The sequence below is a fragment of the Rhinatrema bivittatum genome, chromosome 9 (assembly GCF_901001135.1).
Source record: "Rhinatrema bivittatum chromosome 9, aRhiBiv1.1, whole genome shotgun sequence".
Taxonomy (NCBI): Eukaryota; Metazoa; Chordata; class Amphibia; order Gymnophiona; family Rhinatrematidae; genus Rhinatrema; species Rhinatrema bivittatum.
Window position 1 is genome coordinate 164,511,304 of NC_042623.1, and position 27,658 is coordinate 164,538,961.

At 45.0% G+C, this 27,658-nt stretch overlaps 1 protein-coding gene across 1 annotated transcript in view; it reads right to left on the reverse strand.

The window, feature by feature from the left end:
* The window catches only part of EFHD1 (EF-hand domain family member D1), a 57,369-nt gene extending 30,436 nt beyond the window's left edge, over positions 1 to 26,933 (reverse strand). Inside the window, exon 1 of the mRNA XM_029615479.1 lies at positions 26,152 to 26,933. Within this exon, the coding sequence (XP_029471339.1) occupies positions 26,152 to 26,456 (305 nt within the window). The 5' untranslated portion in view covers positions 26,457 to 26,933. The remainder of the gene's footprint in view (positions 1 to 26,151) is intronic.
* Between the last annotated feature and the right edge of the window lie 725 nt (positions 26,934 to 27,658).

Genomic DNA, 27,658 nt, shown 5'->3' on the forward strand with positions numbered 1-27,658 from the left:
CAAGCCCTTCATTTAATCTTAGCCAAGCCCAAAAAGATCTTTGGCAATATTTTAGGATGGAGTTCTAATAGATTTATTGTTTCTAGGGCGAGGAAACCGCATTCTCTGCAGGTTCCGATCTCTTTTATTGGACCAACATAAGAATTGTGGCGAGAAGGAATAAAAAAAAATCAAGCAGGGTTCACAGTACCGCAGCAGGAAGGAAGCAAGGGCAGACAGAGCTTTGCAGGCATTAGCAGTAGTCATGTCCCACATTTCTCTGTATCTAAAGATAAAAAAGGTATATACAATAGGCCAAACAAGTCCCATATATTTCAACTTCTCTAGAAGTCACAAGGTGGGCAAGAGGGTTGTTAGGATCGCAAGTGTGGCTGGGATCTCTCCAGGTTTAGAGACCTTTCTCCTGGTCTCTGGGAGAGCACCCAAGACCTCCGGGTCATAGAAATCACCTCCCCTTCTCTCAAGCTGCCTCCTTCCCCAACTGTGCTGAGTAGATGACCGGCAGCAAGTCAAAATCCAAGGCAAGAACAAACTATGCTGCTAATTCTCATAGCCAAAGATGGTGAGGGGGAAGCACAATCTTCCTCTCCAGTCCTGCTGGGACCCTGGTAAAAAAGGAGAGTGAGCGTAAAAACATGTGCATGCGAGAGAGAAAAACCAAGAGAGTATTTTTTTTTTTGGGGGGGGGGGGGGGACACGACAAAATCAGAGCATGAGGAGGCAATCAAGAGGAGAGCAAGAGTATGGAAGAAGGCAACAAGGAGGAAGGAGTTGAATTGGGGAAAGATGGGGAAGAAGGGTGAGGAGGAAGAAGAGATGGGAAATGGGGAGAAGGAAGAGAGTGAGAACCAGGGATAGCAGAAGATGGAGGAGAATCCAGGGTGTTTATGTTGAAGGAGATGAGGAATGGATGAGAGAGAGAGAGAGAGAATGAGGATGAAGAAAGGTGAAAGCAGAACAGATAAGATGAATAGGAAAAAAAAGAAAGCCTTTAAAATATCTACTGCTGAAGGAAAGAACAAAAGAAAAAAGGGAGGACAGAAAGAACTTAGACAAGAACAGTGATGTGGACAGAATGAGAAAAAAAAAAAAAAAAAAAAAAAAGACACACTACATTAGAAAATCAAGCCAGAGACAAAAGATTGGAAACTATTTTATTATCTGATAGAGAATATGGATTAAAGTTGTTCCTAGAGGTGGGGAGAGAAGGGGTGGAGAAGAGAAAGTCTGTACAGCCTTTTTTTTTTTTTTTTTTTTTAATATTCTTATTGTACCTCAAAAGCAGATTACATTCAGGTATTGCAGGTACTGTACAGCCATTCCTGTCCCCCCCCCCTCTGCACGCCCTGCTATCTCAGGGTAAGCAGACGTCAAAAGGTTCCCAGGTACGATCACAAGGATTGTACCTGCCCGACAAACTGCACAAAACCTCAAAATACAAAATTCTACCCAAGCTGAGAACAGGCTGAAAAGAGGATTTTGATTTAAGCTAGGTGTCTGGACAAAATGTAGGCCAGTGCAATCCCACCTGAACCAGAGCAAGTCCTCTCAACCCTCTGAGCTGTAATAACAGTAGCACCTGCTGTGGGTACAGCCAGGGAATATATAACTAGTTAGATGGTTTTGGGAAGCACACACTTTTTTTACTTTTTGTTTGAGTGTTTCCCCATAGGGTCTCACACCTGTTTCTAGGCTGAACTTCACGTCTGACCATTTGTTTTCTAACCCACTGATCCGCTTCCAGGTTCACGTGCAGCTCCTACCAGCAACAAATCCTCTCTGCAAGTTCCCAATTCCCACAGTGTCTGGGCACTCAGGGGGTGCGAGTGGATTAACGAGATGGGGGCCCCTGCATCCTCCAGCACGGCGCTTGCTATGGTGAATATCAGAGCACAGCACGGACGCCCTTATGGGCTGGAGAGATGCACGCAGGCATTCGAACAGGACAAGATGTGGGGATTGCAGATGCGGAGCCCAACCTGAGCAGCCACTTGAAACTGCAGAAAGCCAAGGTAGACGCAGTTCATGAAGTGGCACAGGACCGACCCCCCCCCCCCCCCCCCCCCCCCCCCGACAGCACCCTGAGTTCTTCTTTTGCCACCTCCACCCATGCATCCTGCTTGCTAAGTACACCTATGCGAGTAGAGGAGAACGAGGGGGAGGCCACAGGATAGGGGCTAATGTCTAGCGTCACTGCTGCCAGTCCCAGGTGGGATTAATTAAAATATATGAACAAAATGATGAAGACTCAGGAGGAGTAAACGAAGAGATCCAGAAGCCAGTGCCGGCCTTTGGGTAGGACATGCTGGGCGGGTGCCCAGAGTGCCGTGAGCACCCTGCGTGCCAGCAGCATTGCCTGTTAAAGACTCCCCACCCGCTGTTCAGCTTATTTTTGCCCAGGGCATCATTCGCCCAAGAGCCAGCCCTGAAAGGAACATGAACACAAAAAGAAAGCTGGTATTAGAGAAGGAGGAAGAAAATAAGAGACCATAATACACTAGCATTTGGAAACGGATCTTTTATTTAACATTATTATTGCATTAAATTAAAAGATTAGTGTCCAGAACAAGGATACAGGGACTTGGCTATGCACTAGACCCTGGAGAAAAGTGTCTTTTGTTTAACTCTTGGGCTCCTGTGCATGCAAATTAGTACATTTAATTGAACACCAAAGTCCCAGGTATGGATGTGCATGAGAAACCTGAATCTTAGTTACTGCTACATTGTGTGTTTGGGGATATTTTCTATATTCATCAAGATAATGTTAGTTTATTACTGAAAAGCAGGTTCACATTTTTATGACATGAGATAATGAATGCTAGGGTTCATTTGGTGAGAAGATGTATAAATAAGAGCGAGGTAAGATTTCACCGATGGAGATGTTTGGGAGGGGAAAGGCTACAGGAGTGAGAACCACTGAAGAGCCTGATATAAGGAAGTGAGCCCTTCATGGCCTTGATACATCAAGGAATGTCCACTCCCACCCCCACATCTGATTCTCTGCCCCCATACCTAGACTCCTAATCCTGAATTCAGCTTTTCTTCTCAGAATGCCAGTTGGTCCTTTATTAACACACACACACACACAGTCCTTAAATTCCTGATTCCCACCCTTTTTGCCACTTGCTTAGACATGCTTGCTCCCTATACATGCAGCAGCGAGTGGGTTGAGTAAGCAGCTCCATCAGGCACAGCCTTACAGGACCTGTCATTCCAGCTGGGAGCACAAAGCTAGTATTGTGTGAAGCTGGGTCCTGTCAGCAGTGGGCCGAGATGGCAGAGCACTGCTGTACCAGTCACACAATAGGTATACAGTGTGAAGAGCAGGAAACCCCTCGCAGCTTCTGGTCTGCTATAAAGTCTATTATTAGGCATATGCACAGACACAGGACACATGGCAAGGTCACTAAGATCTGGCATGCTGCGGCTCTCAGACCTAGGACTATTGCACAGCAATGGAGTCATAAAGCAGCACAGCGCACACCACCCAGCCTATCGCTACCACAATCAGTCTGTGCAGCACATTCCACAGGCATGGATCCCTGCAGGGGTAAGCTTGAAGCAAAGCCTGAAATAATTAACTCCCAGATACAAACAGCAATACTGACAATGTCATATGCAGGAATTATTTGAGAAGTTTTAAACTGTGCACCTTAAAAGTGGCACCAAAAAGGTAAGCCTTGCAGTGAACACTCCAGCTGCAGCAGTAACCATTCACCAGGCCATTAGTGTCCACGACTGTAGTGAGGGGTCTATTCTTCCAGTGCAGCCCTGGATCAGAATACTGTAACTAAGCACAACATGACAAGACAGGCCTCATCTGGTCACTTCAGCATGCTAGAGATTTATTGTAATGGAGCAATGCTAGAGGCTGAAGGACTAACACACTTGACACATGCTCACTGGGTATGTCAGTGAAAGGAGGAAGGGCAGAGGTGATACCGTGAGACAAAGCAGAAAAAGGACGACCGTGTGGAGGGTGATCATGAAAAAGCAGAAATACTAAAATACTTTGTTCAGTGTTCAAAGAAGGGACAGGAGAAGGAACACAGACTGTTCATAGGGTACTATTAGACTATGTACAAAAGAAAGGGTTGGCATAGAACTGGTAAAAAACAGAAAAGACAGACTGTGCATGCTAGTCCTGCGCTGTCTGTAGTAACAAGGCAAAAAGTGTGCAAAGGAGGACAGATTTAGAAAGGGGGAAGGGGTGTAGGAGAATGTGAGGGGGCGGGTAACAGCTGAAGGGAGTGAGAACTTGAATTCCAGTTCCCCATTGGTGACGTGGCACATCTGCCTGCCACAGTTACCAGACAGATCTGGTAGAGGTGTGTTTGGCAAGTTGTGCTAGGGATTTTCGAGTTAGTATCCATTGTCTGGTTCATTTAAAAAAAAAAAAATATGAGGTGGAGAGGAGAGGGAGCAAATATTTCCATCTGATTGAGGACTCACCCCGGGTAAGACAGTAATCTTGCCCTGGAGATTTCGTATTGGTTTCCAGCTGTACCCAGATACACGATTAAGAGGAGTGTCGGAGGCGGACCCGGAAGTGGGGCTACTTAACCGAGTGGTCAGCGGCGCGCAGCAGACGCTGGCGCGCCGCTTAAGCCGCGTGCACTCAAGGAGCGCAATGTTAAGCTGGGCTTTGCCGGGCTTAGCTGAACTAATATGAAGACTGCAAATTATTTTGAGTCTCCCTTTATCCGCTAAACCTCACCTGAGATGCATTTATATGGAGACGTGGTGGAATTGAGCATCTTTGAGTGATGAATTAATTTTAAATGCCCCATTCTGCCCGGAAAAGGAAAGCTAAGGAGCGGCAAGCCTCAGACGCCCCAGAAGCTATACCAAAAGTGGGCCCTATGGATGCTCATATCCTCCATAGGATGAATTTGGAGGTAGAGAACTCGCTGAGTGGAAGGGGGGGGGGGGGGGAGAAGAATAGCCCCCTAATGCTCTTGAGTTATTGACATCACTCTCCTCTGAGGGGAGATCTTCACCAAACCCGGCCGTTAGGCTCCAGATGGAACGGGGAATAATCCGGACGTCCGAAGAGGTGGACCGGGTAGAATTCCCCCTGAGGCCAGGAGTCCATCTGGATATACCAGCGGAGAAAATTAACAACCAGGAAGATGGTAAAAACTCCTATGGAGCGTCAATTGAAGCTCCTGGAGAGAACTTTATTGAACCTTCCCTGTTACCTTTTAAAGATTTGGTAAGGCCTCAGGTTTTCACTATGGAATTTATTTGGGAAGCCATAAATGCCTTAAATAAGAATATGGGGTCACAAACGGAAGCTTTATTGAGAATAGTGAAGGACACAAACTAGAGTTGAAAAATTTGAGAAGGTTAATGTAATACTTAGAGATGTGAATTTGGTAAAGGATGACTTAGGAAAAATAAATGATTTGCATAGTGTTATGATTAAAGAAAATCAAAGTATACAATTTAAGACTGAAAATTTAGAAAATGTGTCAAAGAGTAAGAACATTTGTTGTATAAATTTTCCTAATCTCTTGACCTCAACTCCAATGCAACTCCGGAGGAGATATTTAATGGAGGTATTAGCTATACCTGAGGCAACTTTGCCTATTTCTAAAATATATTTTCTTCCTCCATTAAAGAAAACCTCCAGAGTAGGACAAGAAGAGATTATTGCTATGAAAGAATTACAACCATCTCATGAATTGAATTTAAACATTTGAGATTTTGGAAAAATCAGAGTCTGAATTAGTGAAACCTGCTACACTTTTGGTAACTTATGTTAGAGTCTGACAAGGACTGGATTTTTAGAAAATACTTTTTGAATAGGTCGAAGGAGTTTCTGGGCTGTAAGGTCCAGATATTCCCTGATCTATCACAACAGACTCAGAAGCGTAGAAAACAATTTCTTTTAAGACCTCAGGCTCTACAATTAGGTATGTACTTCATTTTGAAGTTTCCCTGTAAATGTTTAATAAAATTCAATGGGAATTCATATATATTTTTACAGCCAGCACATCTTACCCAATTCTTAGTTGATAAAGGGAAACCATTGTTAAGTTCCTCCCCAGGAGCTACATAAATGTGCTCATTGATAGGAGTTAGATCTCCTAAGTCAGTGATGGCTAACCTATGACACGCGTGTCAGAGGTGACATGCCGAGCCGTTTTTGCTGACACGCGTAGCATTTCGGGACTATCGATTTTATTTTATTTTTTTTTAATCGGCTGCGCCAACCCTTTAAAATGAGTTTAGTATCCCTCCAGCCCCCCCAATGACCCCGGGCGCAGGGAGGCGCAGCGACAGGCAGATAGGCAGGGCCACAGCCCAAAGAAAAAGATCGTGTTGAACGCGCTGATGCTCCTCCTCCTTCCTGCCTGTGCGGCCCCGGAAGTAAACGTTGCCGGAGCCGCGTGGGCAGGAAGGAGGAGAAGCATCAGTGCGTGCAGAAGAGGAGCATCGCTTGCGCTTACGGGCCGCCGCGAATCTCAAATCGCAGCGGCCCGAGAAGAGGAAGAAGCCCGGTAGCAGGGCCACTGCAGAGCCCATCCTGCAGCGACCCGCGAAGAGGAGGCCCAGAGGTGAGAGAGAGGCTGAGGGGGTGTGTGTGTGTGTGCGCGTGTATGACATGAGTTGAGAGATTGTGTGTGAGGACCTGAATGTTTGCAGAGACTGCATGTGCTTGAGCAAGACAGCATGTGAGAGAGAGCCTGTGTGTGAGAGTCAGACAGCATGTACCAGTGAGAGACTGTGTGTATGAATGATTGTATGAGAGAGAGCATGTGACATTGAGAGCCTGTGTGTGTGAGAGAGAGAAATGCATGTGAGAATGAGAACCCGACTGTGTTTGAGGGAAGAAGATGGAGAGAAAAGAAACAGAAAAAAAAGACAATATAAAAGGAATTGGCAAAAAAAATAAATAAATAAAGGGAAGGTGGAAAAAAAAAGCCTGTGACCAACCAATTAGAAAACTAAGATCAGACAGCAAAGGTTAAAAAAATATATATATTTTTAGTGATTGGCACATGTAATCTTTGGGAATGTGCAAGAATAGCAACATCCCCAATAGTCATGTGGCAGCAGAGGAATGAGAGAAGTTCCGAGGTTGCTGGCAAAAGAGAGGGGGGGTCTGCCTTTAGTGTGTACATGTGTATGAATGGGACTCTGCCTGGGGGGGTGTGTGTGTGTGAATGCATAGGTGCCTGCCTGGGGGGTCTGTGTGTGTGAGAATGAATTGGTGCCTGCCTGGAGGATGGAGCGGGAGTGGTGTGAAAATGAATGGGAGCCTGCCTGGGTGTGTGTGTTTGTGTGTATGTGAGGGAGCCAGTGAGTGTGAGATGCTCTCATGCTGAGTGTGTATGAGAAAATCCAGGGGAGTAAGAGTTTGTGTGGGGGAGGGGGAGAGTGTGTTTTAATTGAAGATTTAGCCGACGAAATTCAGCAACAAAAAAGTCACTAAGCAGGCAAGGTAAAGAATTATTTGTTTTTGCTTTATTAATAAACACAGTACATATTAAAATTATAACTTCTTGTTATTAGAGCTACAAATATCACAATTATGGATTTTTCTAGAAGTGACACCACCCGAGTTATGCTCGGTTTTTTTTATGATTTTTGACACACTGAGCTCAAAAGGTTGGCCATCACTGTTGTAGGCAGAGAGGGTGCTGGGGCAAGGTGCTTTACGCCATTTACTCTGTCGTAGACTGAGTTTTCGAAGCTCGTTAGTGAACCATGGTTGTCATTTAGAAGAGTTGGGGTTGAGTTTTTTTGTTGATAGTGGACATAGTTTATTTGCTACAGCCTCTGTTATGTTAGTCCAGGACTGGAGGGCTGAATTGGGAGTGGAGACATCTATGAGTGGGAGTTCTAAGGCCAGCTGTTTGCTGAGGTCGGAGGAGCAGGTTTTTCTGTAGAGAAATGAAGGTCGAGGTAGGTGTATGTTACTGATTTCTGCCAGCGTGAGGGTGGTGGAGATTAATGCGTGGTCTGACCAGGGGACCTGCTTGCATACCGGGTGGGATGAGTGCGTGATACCAGAGTTTACAAAGATAAGGTCCAAAGTGTGACCCGCTTTGTGGGTAGGTTTGTTGATTATCTGCTTGAATCCCATGGCTGACAGGGCAGTGAGGAAAGCCTCGCAGCTGGTTGAGAGTGTGGGGTTGTCGACATGCAAGTTGAAATCTCCTAAGATTATAGCTGGGGAATCCAGATTTGTGTGTGAAGCTATTATTTCAACAATGGGGGAGGCATCTGATTCCAGGAGGCCTGGTAGGGCATAAACAAGGAGGATTTGTAGTTGGTCTGATTTGAAGAGGCCTGTTTCTAGTTTAGAATCTGATTTAACTGGGTATTGTGCGAATCTCAAATCTTTTTTGGCTGCTAGGAGAATGCTCCCGCCCCTTTTTTCTGTCTGGGGAGGGAGAAAAAAGTCGTAGGGCTGTGTTGGAAGTTGATTTATTATTGCTATATCCGTAGGTTTAAGCCATATTTCTGTTATGGCGCAGATGTCTGGGTTTGCGTCTATAAGAAGGTCATTGAGGACCAGAGATTTCTTGGTGAGGGATTGAGCATTAAATAATATCAGGGAGAATAAAACGAGGCCTAGGATTTGGGTGATAGGTGAGATCACTTGGGGGATGAGGGATTTGTAGGTGTGGTGACGGGATAGCATAGATTTTCCTGTGTAGAATGAACTGTGATGAAGAATCGGTATTGGGAGACCAGGAGGCATTGTGTCCTGCAATTAATGCAAATTCCGAGTGTCTAGGTAAAATCTGGAGTTTTCCCCAGGTATGGCTGTAGATATCTTGTGTTTTCTTTGTGGGGAAACTTGCAGTTCACCCTGTCACTCAGCCTGAGGGATCTGCACAAAAATGGCAGAAGCCTTTTCAAGAAATACATGCAAATCTGGAAGCGCATTAGGAGGGGAATAAAACCACCTAGATATCCACGTCACGGCTAATTCAACCTGTCTTGAAAAAGCATGGTCATCAGTTCTGTCCTGGGGCCGGTTCTGGCAATGTGAGTAATGTTGCCAATGTATTAGTAGGGAAGGGTTGTCTTTTTGCAGATAATACTAAGCTCTACAAGAGAGAGTGACCACCACTGAGGGAGCTGACAAAATAAGGAGTGCTCTATGAAAAGTTATGGAGTATCTAGGAGCTTGGCAGCTAAGTTTCAATGCAAAAAAAGTGCAGCGTGATGCATTTGGAGAGAAATCCACAGAATAGTACATGATGGGAGGTCGAGATACTGATGTGCAGCAAACAGGAAAGACACCTTGGAGTGATGCCTAATGATTACAAATGCAGCGAAACAGTGTGATAATTGGCCAGCCTTGTGCTCTGCACAGCCCTGCAAGCAGGTTCAATTCCTGGCTTGGGTCTTCCGCTTCCTGGGTCAAATAGGGAGGAAATCATGGTCATTGTGCAATGACGACACTCAGTGCTTGGATTTAAGCTCCATTGATTACAGGATTCTAGAAAGAGCAGTGGTGGATCACTCCTAGCCAAGAAGACATAAAATACATTAAAAAAAAATCTTTGGGTAGTTACAGATGATGGCTCACCAGCCTATATTTTCTTTTGCAGCGCCTATTAGTTACGCTCCCAAAACGATCTCTCTTACTCCTGATCTGCTGCTGTTTATGGTTAAAAATCTAGCTGTCCTCTGCTGCTTTACATATAGACCTATTTGTTTTAGAAATAGGAACTAAGGATTCCTAGTCTAGCTCTCTTATCTGCTGCTTTTATATAAAGCTCATTAGAAACAGGAACTAATGGTTCTTAGTCCAAGGCATTGTTTCTCAACCAGGGGTGTGAGAAAGCTTGTCAGGGGATGCACAGCTAGTCTATTACTGCCACACAAGAAAAGGGAGGCTAAAACTGCAAGGAAACAGCCAGCTGCCATGGTGCAGAAAGCGAAGAGGTTGGCCCTTTCGGTTATCCCTTGTCAGCAGAGATCTGCACTACCTAGAAGACACCATAAAATGTTTTTGGCACTTTTTTTTTTTCTGGTACCAGTTTGAAAGGAAGAGAAAGCACCACGAGAAAATGTGCCCTCCAGCTATGTCAGCACCACCAGACCAGCATTGCTCCTTGCTAGACTAGTTTTGAATCCAGCGATGTCAGCATCTGACATGTATGCTTATTTAGCAGTTAAATGGCAATTGAAAGACAGGCCTAAATATCACACTGCTATGCAAATATAGCACACTTTGTAGTTTCTGTATTTTTGAGACCTTTGAGATATACATAAAGACAGCTCAGACTCTTGAAAGGGTCACAGTAGTCATGAAAGGCTAACCATTCATCGTTCTAGGACATGATTTGTTATTTTGGTAGATTTTTCACACAGAGCTAAATGCTGTCTGATGGATTACTGACAAATGTACTTTCCCCCCCAGAGATAGCATCTCCAACAATAATTGTTGCAAAGAGTGAAGAGAACAAGTTGGCACATACCAATTCAGTTCATCCATTAAGGCATTGAGCGCCACAGCCTTCAAGCACCAACACAATGGTCAAAATTTTGAATTGTAACCTATACTCCCAGTGGAACCCAGTATAGTTGTTTCAACACAGTCTAGCTGTGTGTCTGCCTTCCAGTCCCTGTAGATAACCAGGGAGCCATGTTCTGGGTAGACTGTGTTCTTTAAAATATTTCAATAACCCACGTGATGTCACTAAGGAGTGGATGTGTTGCCAAATCCCCAATACGGACCAGAGATGACAATCAGAATTTCTAACCGCAAAAGCAATTTGACATATCACAATTAGTGACAATGTGCCCTGGGATTTAGAAGAACAACAACATCTTCCTCTATGACTGATCCATAAGACCTCAGATTTTTAGGGTTTAACTTGAGTTTAAACAAAAGCCAATTCACCACTACATCAAGACAAGCATCAAGCTTTGTCACACATTCTTAGTGTGATCCACCCCCATATATATGCTGAATGTATACACAAAGAATGCTGAACCTGAAAACCTTGAACCAGAGGCCAAAAGGGACAAAAGTAGCGCTAGAACAGGAGAGGTAACAAAACTGAGCCCTTTGAGAGTCCACAAGATACTTTCTTCATTCCCGTGCACCGGATGTTACAATGCACCTTTATAAAGGATGGCTTGTCAGATATGATGCTAGCCATTTCTCCACCGACCATGTAAATCCCAAAAAGGTACACATTTGATTCAGTAAAAGACCATAATCAACAGAATCAAACACTGCTGAAATCTCTCTAGCACAATAAGTGAATCCACATCCTTATCAGCCCACAATTAGAACCACCCCCTGGGGATTTATAATGAGGCAGCAAAAACTGCCTCCCCCCAAACTCCTCTAGCAGCCCCCTCACCCTGTCACCAAAACAAAGGACCTGGGGGCTACCGGTGGAACCCAATCTGCCTGGCAGCAAAGAAAAAAAAAAAAAAAAAAAAAGAGGTGGCTCAGCGGCCACCAGCAGAACTCAACCTGCCAACGGCTGAAAAATAAGCAAAGGCCCTGTGGGCCACTGGCAGAGCCCAACCTCCTTGGCAGAAAAAAAAAATAAGAGATTCAGTGGCTACCGGCGAAACATCCTGCCAGCAGCCGAAGAATAAGCAAAGGCCTGGCGGGCCACCAACAGAACCCAACCTGACCGGCAGCAAAGAAAAAAGACCCTCCGGCAGCCAAAAACAAGCAAGCAAGGGCATCATGTGTCACCAGCAGAGCCCAACCTGCTGGTAGCTGAAAAACAAAACGACCCCGCGGGCCTCCGGTGGAGCTCAACTAGCCGGTGGCAGAGAAACAGTGAAAGACATGCCAGTGGCTGAAAAAGAGAGACTAGGCTAAACAGTGGAGGAAGAAAATGAGGCTACAGCTGACTGCGTATGAGTGAGGTAGGAGTAGGTATGCATTTGAAGAGCATGTGTATATGAAAAAGCAAATGTGTGCATGTGTGAAAGCATTTGTGAGTATATGAGCAAGTGAGAACATCTGTGTGTGTGAACATGCGTGAGAACTTGTGTGTTTGAGTGTGAGGGAAAAGAAAGTTCCCCCATCCTCCCCTCCCACTAATCCACAGAAATCCCAGGTTGACTGAAATGAAATTAAAAAAAAAAAAGTTCCCAGGCATGGATTTTATTTTTACTAGGTTTAATTATTATTTGGAAATATTTTATTAAGTGTTTGGGAAATGTTTTAAAATTTGTTTTAAAACAGCCTCCTAACAGTTTGATGTAACCTATTCCATTCTATATTCCATGTACTGTTCTATGTAACAAGTTGTTTTACTGTAAACCGGGGTGAAGGCTAATTGCTAAACCTCGGTATATAAAAGCTCTGAAATAAAATTTTTATATGAGATTTTAAATTATTATTGGCTGTTACTCTATTCATCAGCTTTTTAGAAGTTTTTCTATTTTTATTAGTATGGTTTTACTATTATGATTTTCATATTTCTTGATTTTATTGTTTTGAGGAATGGCATTTCTGTTTTTTTCATTGTTGTACCTCATAGTGTGGCTTGTTGCAGTTTTCACTTCAGTTTTTACTCAACATGTTTCTGTTTATACTGTATGGTCTCTTTATTCTGTATTTGGTGAGGATCTGTATGTGGTCTGAGGTGAAGTATTCTACTAGTGTGAAGTTTCTATTTTAGAATCTATAGCAGATTGGCTTTTTCTGTTTTCCTAATAGGAGGTGCATTGGTGTAATATCTGCAGTGTTGCCTTTTCATAGTTAAGGTTTTTGTTTTACTGTTTCAAATGGCAGTTAGTGTTCTTAGTATGGGAGGTATACTACTGTAAATTGTAATTCAGTTTACTTATGACTTTCTGGAGGCAAAGCCCGCGCCCAACATACATTACCATATGCATGGCAAGTGTATATTTTGCTTTTTTGTAGAGCTTTCTAGATGGCACCACAGTAGTGCATGTAAAAATAATATGCATGTTGTGATATTTTTATCTCAGAAAACTACACTGAATGTCTTTTCATGTAAAATTGGTTATTATAAATGCAAGCTTTTTATTGTGTGGTAGGGGCTAGGAAGGAGGGGGGCACAAGGCTCTAGGGTTCACCTAGAGCACCTGATACCCTTGCACTAGGCCGGCAGAGAATTTGCCACACACAGACCCCTATCATTCCCCCATCCCCCACTTCTCCAGGGGCAAACACTGGGGAAACATGGGAGACAGGTGGTAGGGCTCCTGGAAGTGTGGCAGGGTTGCCAGCTTCCTGGAAATAGTGAATAATCACAGACACTCTCTTACTCTTCTGGGAACTCTGGCCCCTGCTTTCCTCCTTCCGCAGCATCTCAAATCACCGAAAGGGCCAGACTATAAAGAGAACCGTGTCGTTCCCCCCCCCCCTTGCCCCTCGATTTGACCTGTACCATGCTCGGGCGGGGGCCATCTCATCCCTCGCCTCAGGCAGCAGATTCCCTTGAGCTGCCCCAGTAAATCCCATATACTAAAAAGACAAGAGTGCTATAATCGGTTCCATGCCAGTGCCAGAACCAAGGTGGGAGAAGTCCATTTACACTTTTCACCCTGCATGTGCAAATAAAAACTACTCTCTCAATAATCTGAGAGAAATGGCAGCTTAGTCACCGGATGGTTATTGCCAACATCACAAGCCAAAATTTTTCTTTTTTAATACAAGACAAATGGCTGCTTCTTTCAGACTGAAAGAACAGCCCTTTTTAAACTGGTTTTGTCAACAGATGTCAAACATGGCTAAGAAACCCAACTCAGACTTAATTATTAATTGAGAAGAGATTGGATCAAAGCAACTCATTACACGATTTAAGGCGTACCATATCTTCTCCACTCCTACCAGAGTTACATCTTGAAAAAAGTATCAAATTCCACCACTGCACTTAAGGCAAGATCCTGTCTTTCCTTCCCTCTCTCCCCCCAACATTTGCCCAGTAATAGATCCAACTCCCAATCTCGTGACATTGGAATCTAACTAAACAGTCCTGTTCTAATTCCTCCCGTTATTCTGCAGCTGTTCATAGACCCGGTTTACCTTTAAATTATGTCTTTCGATTGTATTTACTGTGCAGTTAAATCTTCACTTACAGATTTGACTGACTCCTGGATTGGGTTATGATTATGGGGGTTTTAGTTCGTATTGGTTGTGATGTATGTCTAATTTGCTTGAACAGTTTTATAATAAACAAAAAAAATACAGTGAGTTATTTCTGGAAAGGCAGGTTAAAAATGGCCAAAATCAGAGGAATTCTAGGGTGGCATAGGGAAAGATACAATCAGTAGGGGGAAAAAAAAATAAAAAGGGGAGGGCAATAATGCATCCGTACAGGCCATTAGCAAGACATCATCTAGAGTAGGGTGCCTGATTCTGAACACTATACCTCCCAAATGATATAGACCATGAGGAGGCAGACCAGATAAAGGCTTCCAAAATGATGCAGGGTATGCTGCACCTCGAGGACCTAAATAGGTATATCCTAGAGGAGAAAGGTATAATAAATGTACAAACAGCAAGCATTTTTCAGGAGAAAGTTCTTGAACAAGAGGGCATGATGATATGCTCCGGTCAGGAGTTACATTAGATAATATTTCTTCATGAAAAGGATGTCCACTGCATGGAACCACCACCACCCAGTGAAGGTGGGGGAAACAGGAACAGAATTCAATAGGACATGGGATAAGGGCTGAAGATTCTTCGTTGCAAAGATGTGAAGGGAAACCCAGAGATAAACAATGCTCTATGCCATTGCAAAAGGAAACAAACTGGGCAGACTAGATGGAGCTTGTCCTTATCCACCCAGATGTACAGCGCAGGGGCTGAAGACTATCTTAAAAGCAAAGACTCCAGGGCAGGGGCTACCAATCCTGTGAGATACCTTCCAGAACAAAAAAAAAAGTCAAAGCTTGGCTGTTTAACCAAGCCAACAGGGGGGGGGGGGGGGGGGGGAGGAAACGACCATCCTAGTCCACTGGAAGCATTCCTGATCATGGAAAAAAAATACATATATATATATATATATACACACACATATATACACAGTGAAAGTGGGTGCATTGGATATAAATTGCATATTTACTAGAAATCTACCTCCTCATTTGTTCTAGCTGTATCAATTACTTATGTATTCAGTGCTTTGTTACTTTCTGTAATCTGCCTCAGGCCTACCTTTAGAAAAAAGCAGAATACCAAATGCTTATAAAGGGCTAGGAAATGCTTATCTGCATTCTCCTGATGAGAGAATTTCTGAGCTCAAGATATTCTAGCGCTGTTACAGGCAGAGGCGTGAGGGAGAGCAATCTGTTCTGCGAGGAAAGGTGACATTTAAATCTTACCAGTTAGTTTCCTTTCCGTTAAGTCCTGGCAGACAAGCCCATACCAAGGGGTTATGCATGAGCAGTGCCTAAATGGGGCATCTATGGCTCCCAACGCCTTTCTGCCAAATTCTGATTCACCCCCCTGCCTGCAGATCCAGTCTGAGGTGTTTTGTAAACGAGTGTAATAAGGACCCAGTATCTGCCCTACAGCATTACTGACTTCATGTCAGCCTAGGAGGCTGCCTGGGCTCTTACTGAATGTGCACATAGTGTGGGTGGCACTTATTTTCCTTCCCCTATATATTCTGCTGCTGTCGCTTTCTTTATCTTGCAACGGATGCCCTAGATGCTGACTGACCCTTTTTTTTGGCCTCCAAACAAAACACATCTGACTTCCTAAAATTGTTCATCACTTTCAACTATCTCAGCAGGGCCCTCTGGATATCTAGTAGACAGAGCTTGCCCCTCCGCCCTGTGTTTTCCCCAAAACTGGCAGAGTAATTTCCTGGTGGACATGAAATTCAGGAACTACCTTTAGCAAAAATGACAGTACCAGGCAAAATGGTTATCCTGTCCCTATGGATTGTCAAGTAGGGCTCCCTGTATGACAAGACTTGGATCTCAGAGATCCTTCTGGCCAAGCACACTGCCACCAGAAACAGTTTTCAACATCAGATCTTTGATCGATGCCCTCGTCAGAAGTTCAGATGGTGCTTTAGTCAAGGCCTTTAGCACCATGGTCAAATTCCATGTTGGCACCATCTGATGTTAAGGCGGGCATACATGTTTTACTGCCCTTAAAAAACATCCAGATGCAAGCTGAGTGAGTTTCCATCCACTCGACCCCTACAATATGCTAATGCAGCCACCTGAATTTTAAGCGAATTTAGGGCCAACCCTTTATGTATGTGCTCTTGTAGAAATTGCACAATTTTATCAACCACTCTGCCTACTTTTCTATACTACTTTTCAAAGTAATTCCAGACCTTGCCATATGTTAAGAATGAGGCGCGCTTCCTGGATTTTAACAAGTTGGCAACAACTGCTGAACAACCTTGACTTCTCAATGTCCTTCCCTCAAGAGCCATGCTGTCAGACAATATTGACTTGGGTCTTATATCAAACTGGGCCCAGCCTGAGCAGTCCTCTGGCTGTTCCCAGCTTCAGAGCCCTCTCTCTGCCTAATCTCACTGGATCTGCACACCACTGTCTTCTGGGCCAGTTTGGTGCCACCAGGATGACAGATCCTTTGTGGTCTACTACCTGCTTCAAATACTCTTGCTATCATAGGCCAAGGTAGGAAACGTATAGCAGCTGATCTATTGACCAAGGCTGGATCAATGCATCTATTCCACTTGAATTGTTTTCTTGGCCCTTGCTGGGGAAAAAAAAAAAATCTCATCTTGGCATTTCTCAGAGATGACATCAGCTCCCACCAGGATTTTCCCTCACTTCTCTCCACTATCCATACAAATGCTGCATCTGCCAACTTCCATTCATTCTGATCTAGCAGCTGCCTTCTTAGGTAGTCTGCCTGCATGTTTTCTACATCTGCAGTATGCCTGGCTGATAATTCCAGGTGGTTAGCCTCTGCCTAGCTCATTAGCCATCCTGTTTCCCTTTCTAGTCAAGGGCCCCACATGCCACCTTGCCTGTTCACATATGCTACTGCTGTCTATCAGCACTCTTATGCTCTTGCCCCTATCGTCAAACATAATTCCTTGAGAGCTAGTCTTACTGCTCTTAGTTCTAAGACATTCATTGACAAGGCAGACTCTTGCCATCAATTTGCCTTGCACCACCTACCCTAGCCTGACCAGCTGACGTCTGCCACAAGTATGGTCCATATGGGAGGTACCAGGCTCACTCCTGAAACTAAATTATGCTTTCCCAGGAACCAGTGAAGGCTGCCCATAGCTTCAGCTGGTAGTCAGAGGCACTCCTCATATCTCCGGCTGCTGGGGTTCCAACAGGAGAGCAGCACCCTCTGCAATGGGTACATATGTGCTCTCGCCCAAGGGACTACCTTCATGGCAGCTGCTATTAAGTCCAAGACGAGAGAAAGAGAGAGAAAGAAACTCCCTCCATCACTAAACGTAAGGTTTCCGTTCTGAATTGCAGCATTCAGAACGCTTCATTTACTCTCCAAGTCCAACCCTGGGTGGAACATCCCCTCTTTTTTGGGTACGACAAAGTACAGGAAATAGCAACCCCTCTCTAAATCAGGCACTGGCAATATCACCTCCAGTGTCAAAAGTCAGTCTAACATACCTTGTTGGCCCTTTCCTTTATCGGAAACCTGCAAGGGGACTGGAGAAAAACAAATTCAAGGCATACCCCTGCTGAATAACCTCCAGGCCTATTTCTCAAAGCAAAGTGATATGTGGCCCCCCACTGTTTTGCACCTTTAACCGGTCTATATAGTTTTTGTCTCCTTAGACTTAAATCTGAAGGACCTCCCCAACTGCTCTAGTTCAATCCTTTGGTATCCTTTGTGAGTTTACCTCTACTAGGCCCTTCATCAAAGCACCAAGCTCTTCCCCCAAAGAGGAGTTGCCCTTTGATAGGTAAACCATTAAGCCTTGACTTCAAGGCAGTCCACTGCCTCAAACAAAGACTTCTTGCAACCACTACTGTTGCGATTTGCTTAACTGAAGTCCTAATTAAATCATGTAGTGTATCTACTAAAAAAAAAAAACCAAAAAAACCCCCCCAAACTTGATTCTAACTTGGCCACCTTCTACTTCTTCCAGGTGTAGCCTCTCCCATCAATGCCCTAGCTACACACCTCCTCACAAATTACAGCTTGCAGGGAGGGACTGGCTGGCTATCTTAAAGGACTAATACAGGAAGACAATTGAAATGGAAATTATGAAGCACAAACTACCATATAAACCTTCAAGTTGACGCGTTTTTAAATGTTTAAGTGTATTGTTGATCTGTATTATGAATGTCCTTTTTGTAAACCCTTGTGATCTTTTGGAATGATGGTATATAAAATGCTTAAACACCGATTTTATCTTCCTATCCTGTGCACATTTGAGGGCTATACTCCCTTCAACTGGGATTTTTGTCCTCATTACTGTAGCAACTGGTGCATCCACTTTGCGCACCTTAAAAAGCTTATCTACTTCTCTCTGTTGAGGTGAATAAAAAAGGCCTATCATTTGCTATAATCTTAGGGATGCCTCTGATGCATTCCATTCCACCTGATCATCTCTCTAATGGCTGGATGCAGCAGGAAAGCTCCAGTTTGCTTTTTAATCCCCTGGAGAGTGGGGACTCCTTGTGATGGTAAGAAATTGCCATACTGGGTCCATCAAGCGTAGCATCCTTTTTCCAACAGTGGCCAATCCAGGCTACAAGTACCTGGCAAGTACTCAAAAGCTAATTAGATCCCATGCTACTGATGCCAGTAACAGCAGTGGCTATTCCTTAAGTCAACTTGATTAATAGCAGTTAATGTACTTCTCTTCCAAGAACTTTATCCAAACCTTTTTTAAATCCAGCTACACCAAATTCCAGAGCTTAATTGTACATTGACTGAAAAAGAATTTTCTGATTAGTTTTAAATGTGCTACTTGCAAACTTCATGGAGTGCCCCCTAGTCCCATTATCCAAAACAGTAAATAACCAATTCACATTTACCTGTTCTGGATCTCCCAATTTTAAAGACCTCTTATCATATCCCCCCTCAGCTGTCTCTTCTCCAAACTAAACAGCCCGAATCTCTTTAGCCTTTCCTCATAGGGGAGCCATCCATTCTGTATCATTTTGGGCACCCTTTTCTGACCTTCTCCTGTGCAACTATATCTTTGAGATGCATACACACTACTCAAGGTGCAGTCTCACTATGGAGGATAGAAAATGTCATAATGTCTCTATATTTACCATTCTCTTCCTATTAAACTCCTAGGATTCTGTTTGCTTTGATTGCCACAGCACATTGGAGCAGCTGATTTAATCTATTATCCACTATGACACCTAAATCCTTTTCCTAGGTAGTAGCTCCTAAGATGGAACCCAATATCGTCTAGCTACAGAATTCTGGCATAACATTTCCAAATGTGTGTTTGTATTTATAACCTGCTTTTCAAATGATATGGGGTAATTTGGAATCCTTTAGCTCAGGTTTTTCTTTACTTATAGGCACATGGACTACTTTTGCTTTTATTGGAATCTCTCCTGTCATATCCTTATCTTTCTCTTCTTCATAAAGGCTTAGGGCTTGCATTACCTTTACCATAAGGAAGCTTAATTCCTCTCTTCTAATTAGACTCACTACAGCATCTTCTCTCTCCTCCCCCTCTTCTGCATCCAAATTTCCCGAGGCGGGGGGGGGGGGGGGGGGGAAGTCTCCTCCCTCTGGTTCACTGACTGAGTACATTCAGGAGAGGAGTGGGAAAGTCTCCTTCACATCTGGGCCTCTGTGGCCCAGGAGCCCTTTTATCCGGGGGAGTGGACCAAGTATTGACCTGGAACCCCCTTTTTGGCTGTGGGCTTTTTTCATTTTTCTATAGGCAGCATGCATGAGTACAATGAACTCTGTAGAAAAATCCAAATCATTCGATTTTGCCTGTGTTAAGGTCCACAAGAGGAAGTCGCCACATTATTTGGGCCTGCAGGTGCAGTTTCCACATCTTCCCCCCCCCCCAGCACTCTGCTCATGCTGCAGATTCCTGCTTGGCCTGCCTCTGCTACTTTTCAGCTCTGCTCCCTGACATACCTGATCTTCTCCAGGGGACTTGAGGGCATCACACAGGGGGGACAAAAGAACCCACGAAGTAGCTCTCTCTCTCTCTCTGCCCCCCCTCCCCCCATGGCATTTTCATCCATGACAAGGAAAGTTCTGTGAGCTTCTTGCCTTCCCACTCCCCACGAGCGGGTCTTTGCCCCTTCAGGAACGGCCCTATGCCAACCATGGTTCTCCCTTGCAGACCAGGCCCTAGACGGGAGCTGGAGTTTTTGTAAGGCAGCCAAGCCATTATCTTCTTCCTAAAAATTCTTCTTTGTATAGAGAGAAAAAAAAAAGGGATACTCCCTCCTATTTTCTAGCTACCTCTCCATTACTCTTAATTTTTTTGTAGCTCCCAGCTATCACTAAACCTGCCACCACCAGCTGGAAGCAGAGGACTAATGGAGAACTGCCCAGATATCCCAGAAGATATAGCCAAAGGGTGAAGAAAGAAGCGTGGAAGACCTTTTCTATCTCCACCTGCTGGCATGCAGGAGAAATCCTATTGGTACGGACTGGTCTGCAGGACGAGGAAGCAGAAACCACAGACTAATTTTAAAGTGCATTAAAGTTTATATTTCTTTGTTAAGAATGTTACTGTAAACAAAGCCTGCATTCTTTTACCACAGGCTGCTGGGATATTGGAAACTGCATCTGTTTACAAAAAAGGACTGATTATTTTCCAATAGGTGCTGTTAATCCCATTCTGATAATACTGCACCAGAACGGGACGTCTGATACCACTGCAGGAACACAGCTCCATACAAGGAGCTGCAGCAATGGTGCTGCAGGAATTTTGTGTCTGTGGTAACATGAAAAGCCAACTTCCCCTTCTATTAATAGAATTTAAAAAAAAAAAAGTTTTTCTAAGGCTTTTCTGAAAATCCCTGCCTCTTCTGGTAAGTGACTAGTGTGTTCATTTACAGAATGTCTTAAAAACCCACAGTGGTTCTCACTTTAACTTCAGTACCAAATACTTAGTGTTTGTGTGGCCTGGGTGACCCTAAGTGAGTGACCTTTGACCACTCTTCAAGCTTTCTTAAATCAACTTGCATTCTTCCCACTCCTATAGATGTGTCCACTCTGTTGCAGATCTTAGTGTCATCCACAAAAAAAAGTCTTTCCTTCTATTCCTTCTGCAGTGTCCCTTAAGATATTGAATAGAATCTGTCCCAAAACTGATTCTTGAGGCACTCCACTTAACACTATTTTGTCGGAGAAAATTCCATTTATCATTACACATGGTCTCCAGTCAGTCAACCAATTTGCAATCCACTCCACAGCTTCTCATTTTATTTATGAACCTCCTATGCTCTTCCTTGATCTAAATTATTTCATCATCCAATAAAAAAAAAAAAAAGGAGTTTGACTCTGGTGAAACCATGATGCCTCCGATACAGCAACTCAGATTGCAGATAGTGAACTCTCCTTCCCTTCAGCAATTCCATTACTGAGGTGAGTCTAGCCAGCTTGTAGTTTCCAGCCTCTTCTCTGCTGCCACCTTTGGGAAGCAGGACCATTACAGTTCTTCTCCAATCTTGCAGCACAACTTCCATTTCCAAGGATCTAATTTGAACAGGTCTTTCAGCAGTCCCACCAGTACATCTCCAAATTCCCTTAGGATCCTGGGATGTCTCACTTCCAGCCCCAGGGCCTTTTCCTACTTCTTCCCATGCAATCCCATTTGCAGAAGAGAATGCATCTACCCCACTCCCATCCATGCTTGTCAACCAGCATCCGACCTATTCCAGAGTCTTCTTTCGTGAACAAACTAAAGTATTTAATATTTCTGCTTTTTCCTCATCTTTCTCTACATATTCTTCCTTGAAGGGAGACAAGGGGCATTGTGTGGAAAAAGATGAGGAAAAAGCAGAAATATTACTTCAGGTCAGTGGCAAGTTGTGTGAGCGAAATGTTCACAGTAAGAGCAAGATTCTAATTACAAATCAGCAAATAACAGTTTACAATTACAGATATTGGGGGATGCTGTTTTTTGTTTGGGAGAGGGAGGGGGTTCACATTGTACATAAACACGTGGAAGCAGAAGCTATACCCATGCTATACTCAAGTTATTGCTGCAGGCCCAAAAGATGAGGATGATTGGAAGAGGTTTGTTTTTTTGGGTTTTTGTTGTTTTTTTTTTAAAGCAGCTTTCCATAAATGAGGGAGACATTTTCACAACTCCTTGTTAGATACATCTCTGGAAGGCATGACTGCTTGAAGCAAGCTAGGTTTTGTTAATTGCTGAAAATGTGCCAATGTAAGTGAGTTAAATATTGTGAAATGCAGACAAGACTCTTAATGAAATTAAAAACAAACTTAGTTTACTTATATTTAGCTCATTCCTTTTCATTCATAGCTCAAGGTATGTTAACTTCTTGTACCTGAATTTTTCTCCCCGTCCCAAGGTTTACAGTCTAATGATTTCATTTACTTAAGAGCCTTTTCCCCTTCATTCTGTGTCTTCAGGGGAGGGGGCAGAACACAACTTACAACTTAAAATCCAGCCCAGAGCTTGCAATAGAGGACTAAGTGACTTGCCCAAGGTCACAAGGAGGTCAGCTGATTTGAACCCTGGTTTCACTGGATCAGATCCCGCCACTCCCACCGCTAGGCTACTCCTGTGAAGGCAATGAAACTGCTGCCACACAACAACTTACATCATGCAGTGTCATGCAAACTGATAGCGCTATAAAAACATATTGGAAATTTGCAAGTGTATTTTCCCTCTTGCTGTACTCTAAGGAGAGCTGGGGAAAAACATTTGAATTATTCTGAGGCAAGTATTAACATAAGTGTGACACCAATACATACCCCTTCACTTAAATGTTAATATTTGGGCACATTTTCAGATTTTTGGATGTGAAAAACGAGGCTCTGACTTTTAAAAGCAAAGTATTTGCACCTGACAGTACATCAGTATTTATTAGTTGCCAGGCTAGGGACAGACAGCTTATCAAGAATTGATTTATTGGTTTGGTCTGTAACCTACTTGTTTGTTCTCTTGGTGCACAGAGAGGCCTCAGTGATAACAGCCTTCTAATATTTAGACACATCATGGCGACACCACTTAAAACATGCCCACAAGCAACACAGCAGTGACAAAATCGACCTTCGTCCAAGGCCAGTGTACCTATGGCACAGCCACACTAGTCAAAAAGCACCTAAGACTAATTTATCAAAAAGGGAGTTTTCCACAGGCCTAGAATGCAAAAAAAACCAAAACCAAAAACAAAACAAAAAAAACCACCCCAGGATAAATCCAGACCACTGATTTCCAAGATCTTTAATTAAGGATTTCTGTAGTTCATTTCATCCAAGGTAAAAACCAAAATAGTTTTGTAAACAATTGCCTCTGGGGTGGATAACTTGACAGTACATTTCTGGAACTTAAGACTAGACTTCTGAAGAAGAGAAGGAAGAAGGGTTATTTTACCAGAGTTACATAATTGTTAAACTGAGTCTGACCAATAACCCACTGAGCCCAGTATACTGCTTCATACAGAGGCCAATCTAGGTCACGAGCAATATTTCCTCTAAGCTAAGCACATGAGCTATTGCTCATACATTTTGGAGCATGGCTCACAGGTTTTACATGATAGCTTACAAATTTCTTTGTGAATGCAATACTAATACTGGTGCTCAAAAATTCTTGATTAAAAAAAAAAAAAAAAAAAAAAGAGATTGCTCAGATGAAAAAAAAAAAAAAAAAAAAAAAGTGTTGCACACTGCTAGTCACTCTTTTGGAGGGAGCATTGGGCACAAGTGCCAGGCAGATAAAAAAAAAAAGTTGATCCATTTTTTGTTGCTCACTTCCAGGGATAAGTGGTGGTTTATCCAAATCTACCAAGATAATACAAGGTATGGCCGTGATCGTGCACACATACACACACACAATTTTCATTAGTGTCCCGTGAAGGTCTTCAGATTTCTACTGCTATGTTCATAATATACTCTGGCAGCAGTCTATGCACCCAGGCCAGTGAATCCATAAAAAGGAGCAATTAATTTTTAAACTTTTTTTTTTAAGTTATATGCCACCTAGATCACAGCTCTAGGCAGCTAGCAAAGTAATATATTAAAGGTCAAAATATAAACAAACTAATATTAACAGGTAAAATACAATCAAAAAAATCTCTGCAAAGTAAATATCAAGACTGCAGCCCAGGAAGTAAGGAAGTTTATAACAAATTCCTTGAAGATTCTGGAACTTTATTTCAACTGTTTAAATTGCTGCTCTCCAGCCCATACTCTCCACACTGCTTACTGAAAAATCACTAAGTGCACAAAGAAAGCATTGCTGTGTACTCACTATGGGCACACACAAGGGTGGTATTGCAGGTTTAGTCGCACTCCCCTCCTGGCACACAAGGGCGGTATGGCAGGTATAGTCCCCCTCTCCCCCTCCTGGCAAGCAAGGGCAGTATGGCGGGTATAGTCCCCCTCCCCCTCCTGGCACGCAAGGGCAGTATGGCGGGTATAGTCCCCCCTCCCCCTCCTGGCACGCAAGGGCAGTATGGCGGGTATAGTCCCCCCCTCCCCCTCCTGGCACGCAAGGGCAGTATGGCGGGTATAGTCCCCCCTCCCCCTCCTGGCACGCAAGGGCGGTATGGCAGGTATAGTTCCCCCCCCCCCACTCCTGGCACGCAAGGGCGGTATGGCAGGTATAGTCCCCCTCCCCTCCTGGCACACAAGGGCGGTATTGCAGGTATAGTCGCACTCCCCTCCTGGCACGCAAGGGCGGTATGGCACGTATAGTCCCCCCTCCCCCTCCTGGCACACAAGGGCAGTATGGCAGGTATAGTTCCCCCCCCCCTCCTGGCACGCAAGGGCGGTATGGCAGGTATAGTTCCCCCCCCCCCCTCCTGGCACACAAGGGCGGTATGGCAGGTATAGTTCCCCCCCCCCCCTCCTGGCACACAAGGGCGGTATGGCAGGTATAGTCGCACTCCCCTCCTGGCACACAAGGGCGGTATGGCAGGTATAGTTCCCCCCCCCCCTCCTGGCACGCAAGGGCAGTATGGCAGGTATAGTCCCCCCTCCCCCTCCTGGCACACAAGGGCAGTATGGCAGGTATAGTTCCCCCCCCCCTCCTGGCACACAAGGGCGGTATGGCAGGTATAGTCGCACTCCCCTCCTGGCACACAAGGGCGGTATGGCAGGTATAGTCGCACTCCCCTCCTGGCACACAAGGGCGGTATGGCAGGTATAGTTCCCCCCCCCCCTCCTGGCACACAAGGGCGGTATGGCAGGTATAGTTCCCCCCCCCCTCCTGGCACACAAGGGCGGTATGGCAGGTATAGTCCCCCCTCCCCCTCCTGGCACACAAGGGCGGTATGGCAGGTATAGTTCCCCCCCCCCTCCTGGCACACAAGGGCGGTATGGCAGGTATAGTTCCCCCCCCCCCCCTCCTGGCACACAAGGGCGGTATGGCAGGTATAGTTCCCCCCCCCCCCCCCCTGGCACACAAGGGCGGTATGGCAGGTATAGTTCCCCCCCCCCCTCCTGGCACACAAGGGCGGTATGGCACGTATAGTTCCCCCCCCCCCCCCCCTCCTGGCACACAAGGGCGGTATGGCAGGTATAGTTCCCCCCCCCCTCCTGGCACACAAGGGCGGTATGGCAGGTATAGTTCCCCCCCCCCTCCTGGCACACAAGGGCGGTATTGCAGGTATAGTCGCACTCCCCGAGGGGGATCTGCTGGAACACACAGACTTGAACTCGCGGACCTGATCTTCAATCAGGTGGTCTCTTCACTGCCACCCCAACCGTGCGATGAAAGAAGAGAGGTATTAAGGGAAGAGCAGGAGAGATGGGGCCGATGCCCATGACTGGAAAATATCGAAACGGAAAGAATCAATGGAGAAACTGTGCAGAGAAGAGGGGGAGGGGAGGGTGCACGGCAGGGCGCACCGTTGAAACTCTGCTGCCGTTTTTCCCCCCAGGAATAAATTTTCTACAGTCTCAACTAACCCGAATGGTTTGTTAAGAGCTGAAAGCATCAGAGAAGCCAGTAAGATGCAGACCACATACGCTGGGGGTGGGAAGAAACAGGAGGAGGGAGAGCGCTGGGTTGGACGAAGAAATACCCAAGCCAGAAAAGAAAGAAAGAAAAAAGTTCTCCCCACGTCACTCACAGTTTGAACATCTTCTCCATGTCCTTGATCTGCTTGCGGGTGAACTCGGCGTACGGGTTAAAGACGCGGGCCTGGCGCGGCGGCAGCGAGCCGTCGTTGATGTCCTGCCTGCGGGAGAGCTTGGCACTCAGCTCGGAGTCGGCGCTGGCATTCAGCGGCTTGGCGCGGTCCTCCCCCTCCTCCTCCTCCTCCTCCGGCGGCGGCCACTCGGGGCTGGCGACGTCCCCGTTGCCCTCCGCTCGCTGCTCCGTCTCCCCCAGCACCAGCCGGCGCTGCAGCTTCTTCTCCAGCTCCTCGGATGCCATGGCTGGAGGGGACCTCGGCTGCCCCGTCAGGTGGAAGCGACCTCTCTCGCACGGAGCTGATCCTCGCAAGCCGCCTGCCCGCCCGCACTTCTGCTCTTTACTCTCCAACTTGGAGGGAGGGAGGGGAGGAGGGTGTGGGGGGAAGGGCCAAGCTCCGCTTTAAGGAGGCACCGGGCGTTAGTCGTCTATGTGGAGCAAACAGGAGGCGAGGCTGCTGGAAAAGGACTCAAATGAGAGAAACACATCGTTAGAGGGAGCCTTTTAAGTTTTCTCAGCCACAGTGGCTTCTCCAAAACACAACAAATATTTAGAAAGAGCTTGAGTCATACAGTGACTTCTCTGCCAGGCCTGCACAGCCTCGCACCCTATGGCTCCCGACTACGCATTCCAATCCAGAGCAAAGAGTTTTCCCACATAGGCTACACTTCTTGATTAGGCTGCAGGCTCCAACGCCCAGGGACTGTCTCTGTATTCAGATGAACTGCTGGTAAAGCACCACTAGCACCCAGTCTTCGTTTTCCTATTTAAAGCCAGCCTCACCTGGTCCCAGATCATCAAGAACAGGTGAGGGCATACACGTTTGTCAAGGCCCGTCTCAGTGTTTCACACTGAAAAGCTCCCAACCGTACTGCAACAGGCATTGACAAACTCTGTTCCTGATAATCTGCGACACTGGATATCTAGGGGAAAACTCCCCTTGAACCTGCAGATCTTTTTCAGTTTCTTCATGACTTAGCAACTGGAATGATTTACACACTTTGTCATGCAAATCTCTGCCTTGCTTTCTTTGACACGAGATATCTGCATAAACTGGAGAACTGTTAGCATTAATATATTATGTTGTTCATAATATATTAATGCTAACAGTTGCAAACCTGCATTTCCTTTACCTTTCTCCCTAGTACATTAACATTCCTATTCACCTGTGCTCTGAGCACCCACAACTGACTCTCTAAACCTTTCCTGCCTGTTTAGCTTCGGGGGACACAGATCTGCAATCTCATCTAATAAACGTTTAAACAAATCATATTTAGCTAAAAAAGATTAAAGTATGAAAAATGCACATTTTCTTTGATTTTTTTTATTTTAGACGTTTCCTGTTTCATATCCCTGGGACTTGCTGCCAAGTATTATCTGCATCTCGAACCCATAGAGATCTTTGTTTTCGGTTTTTATTTATTTTGCCTGGGAATTTCAATGTT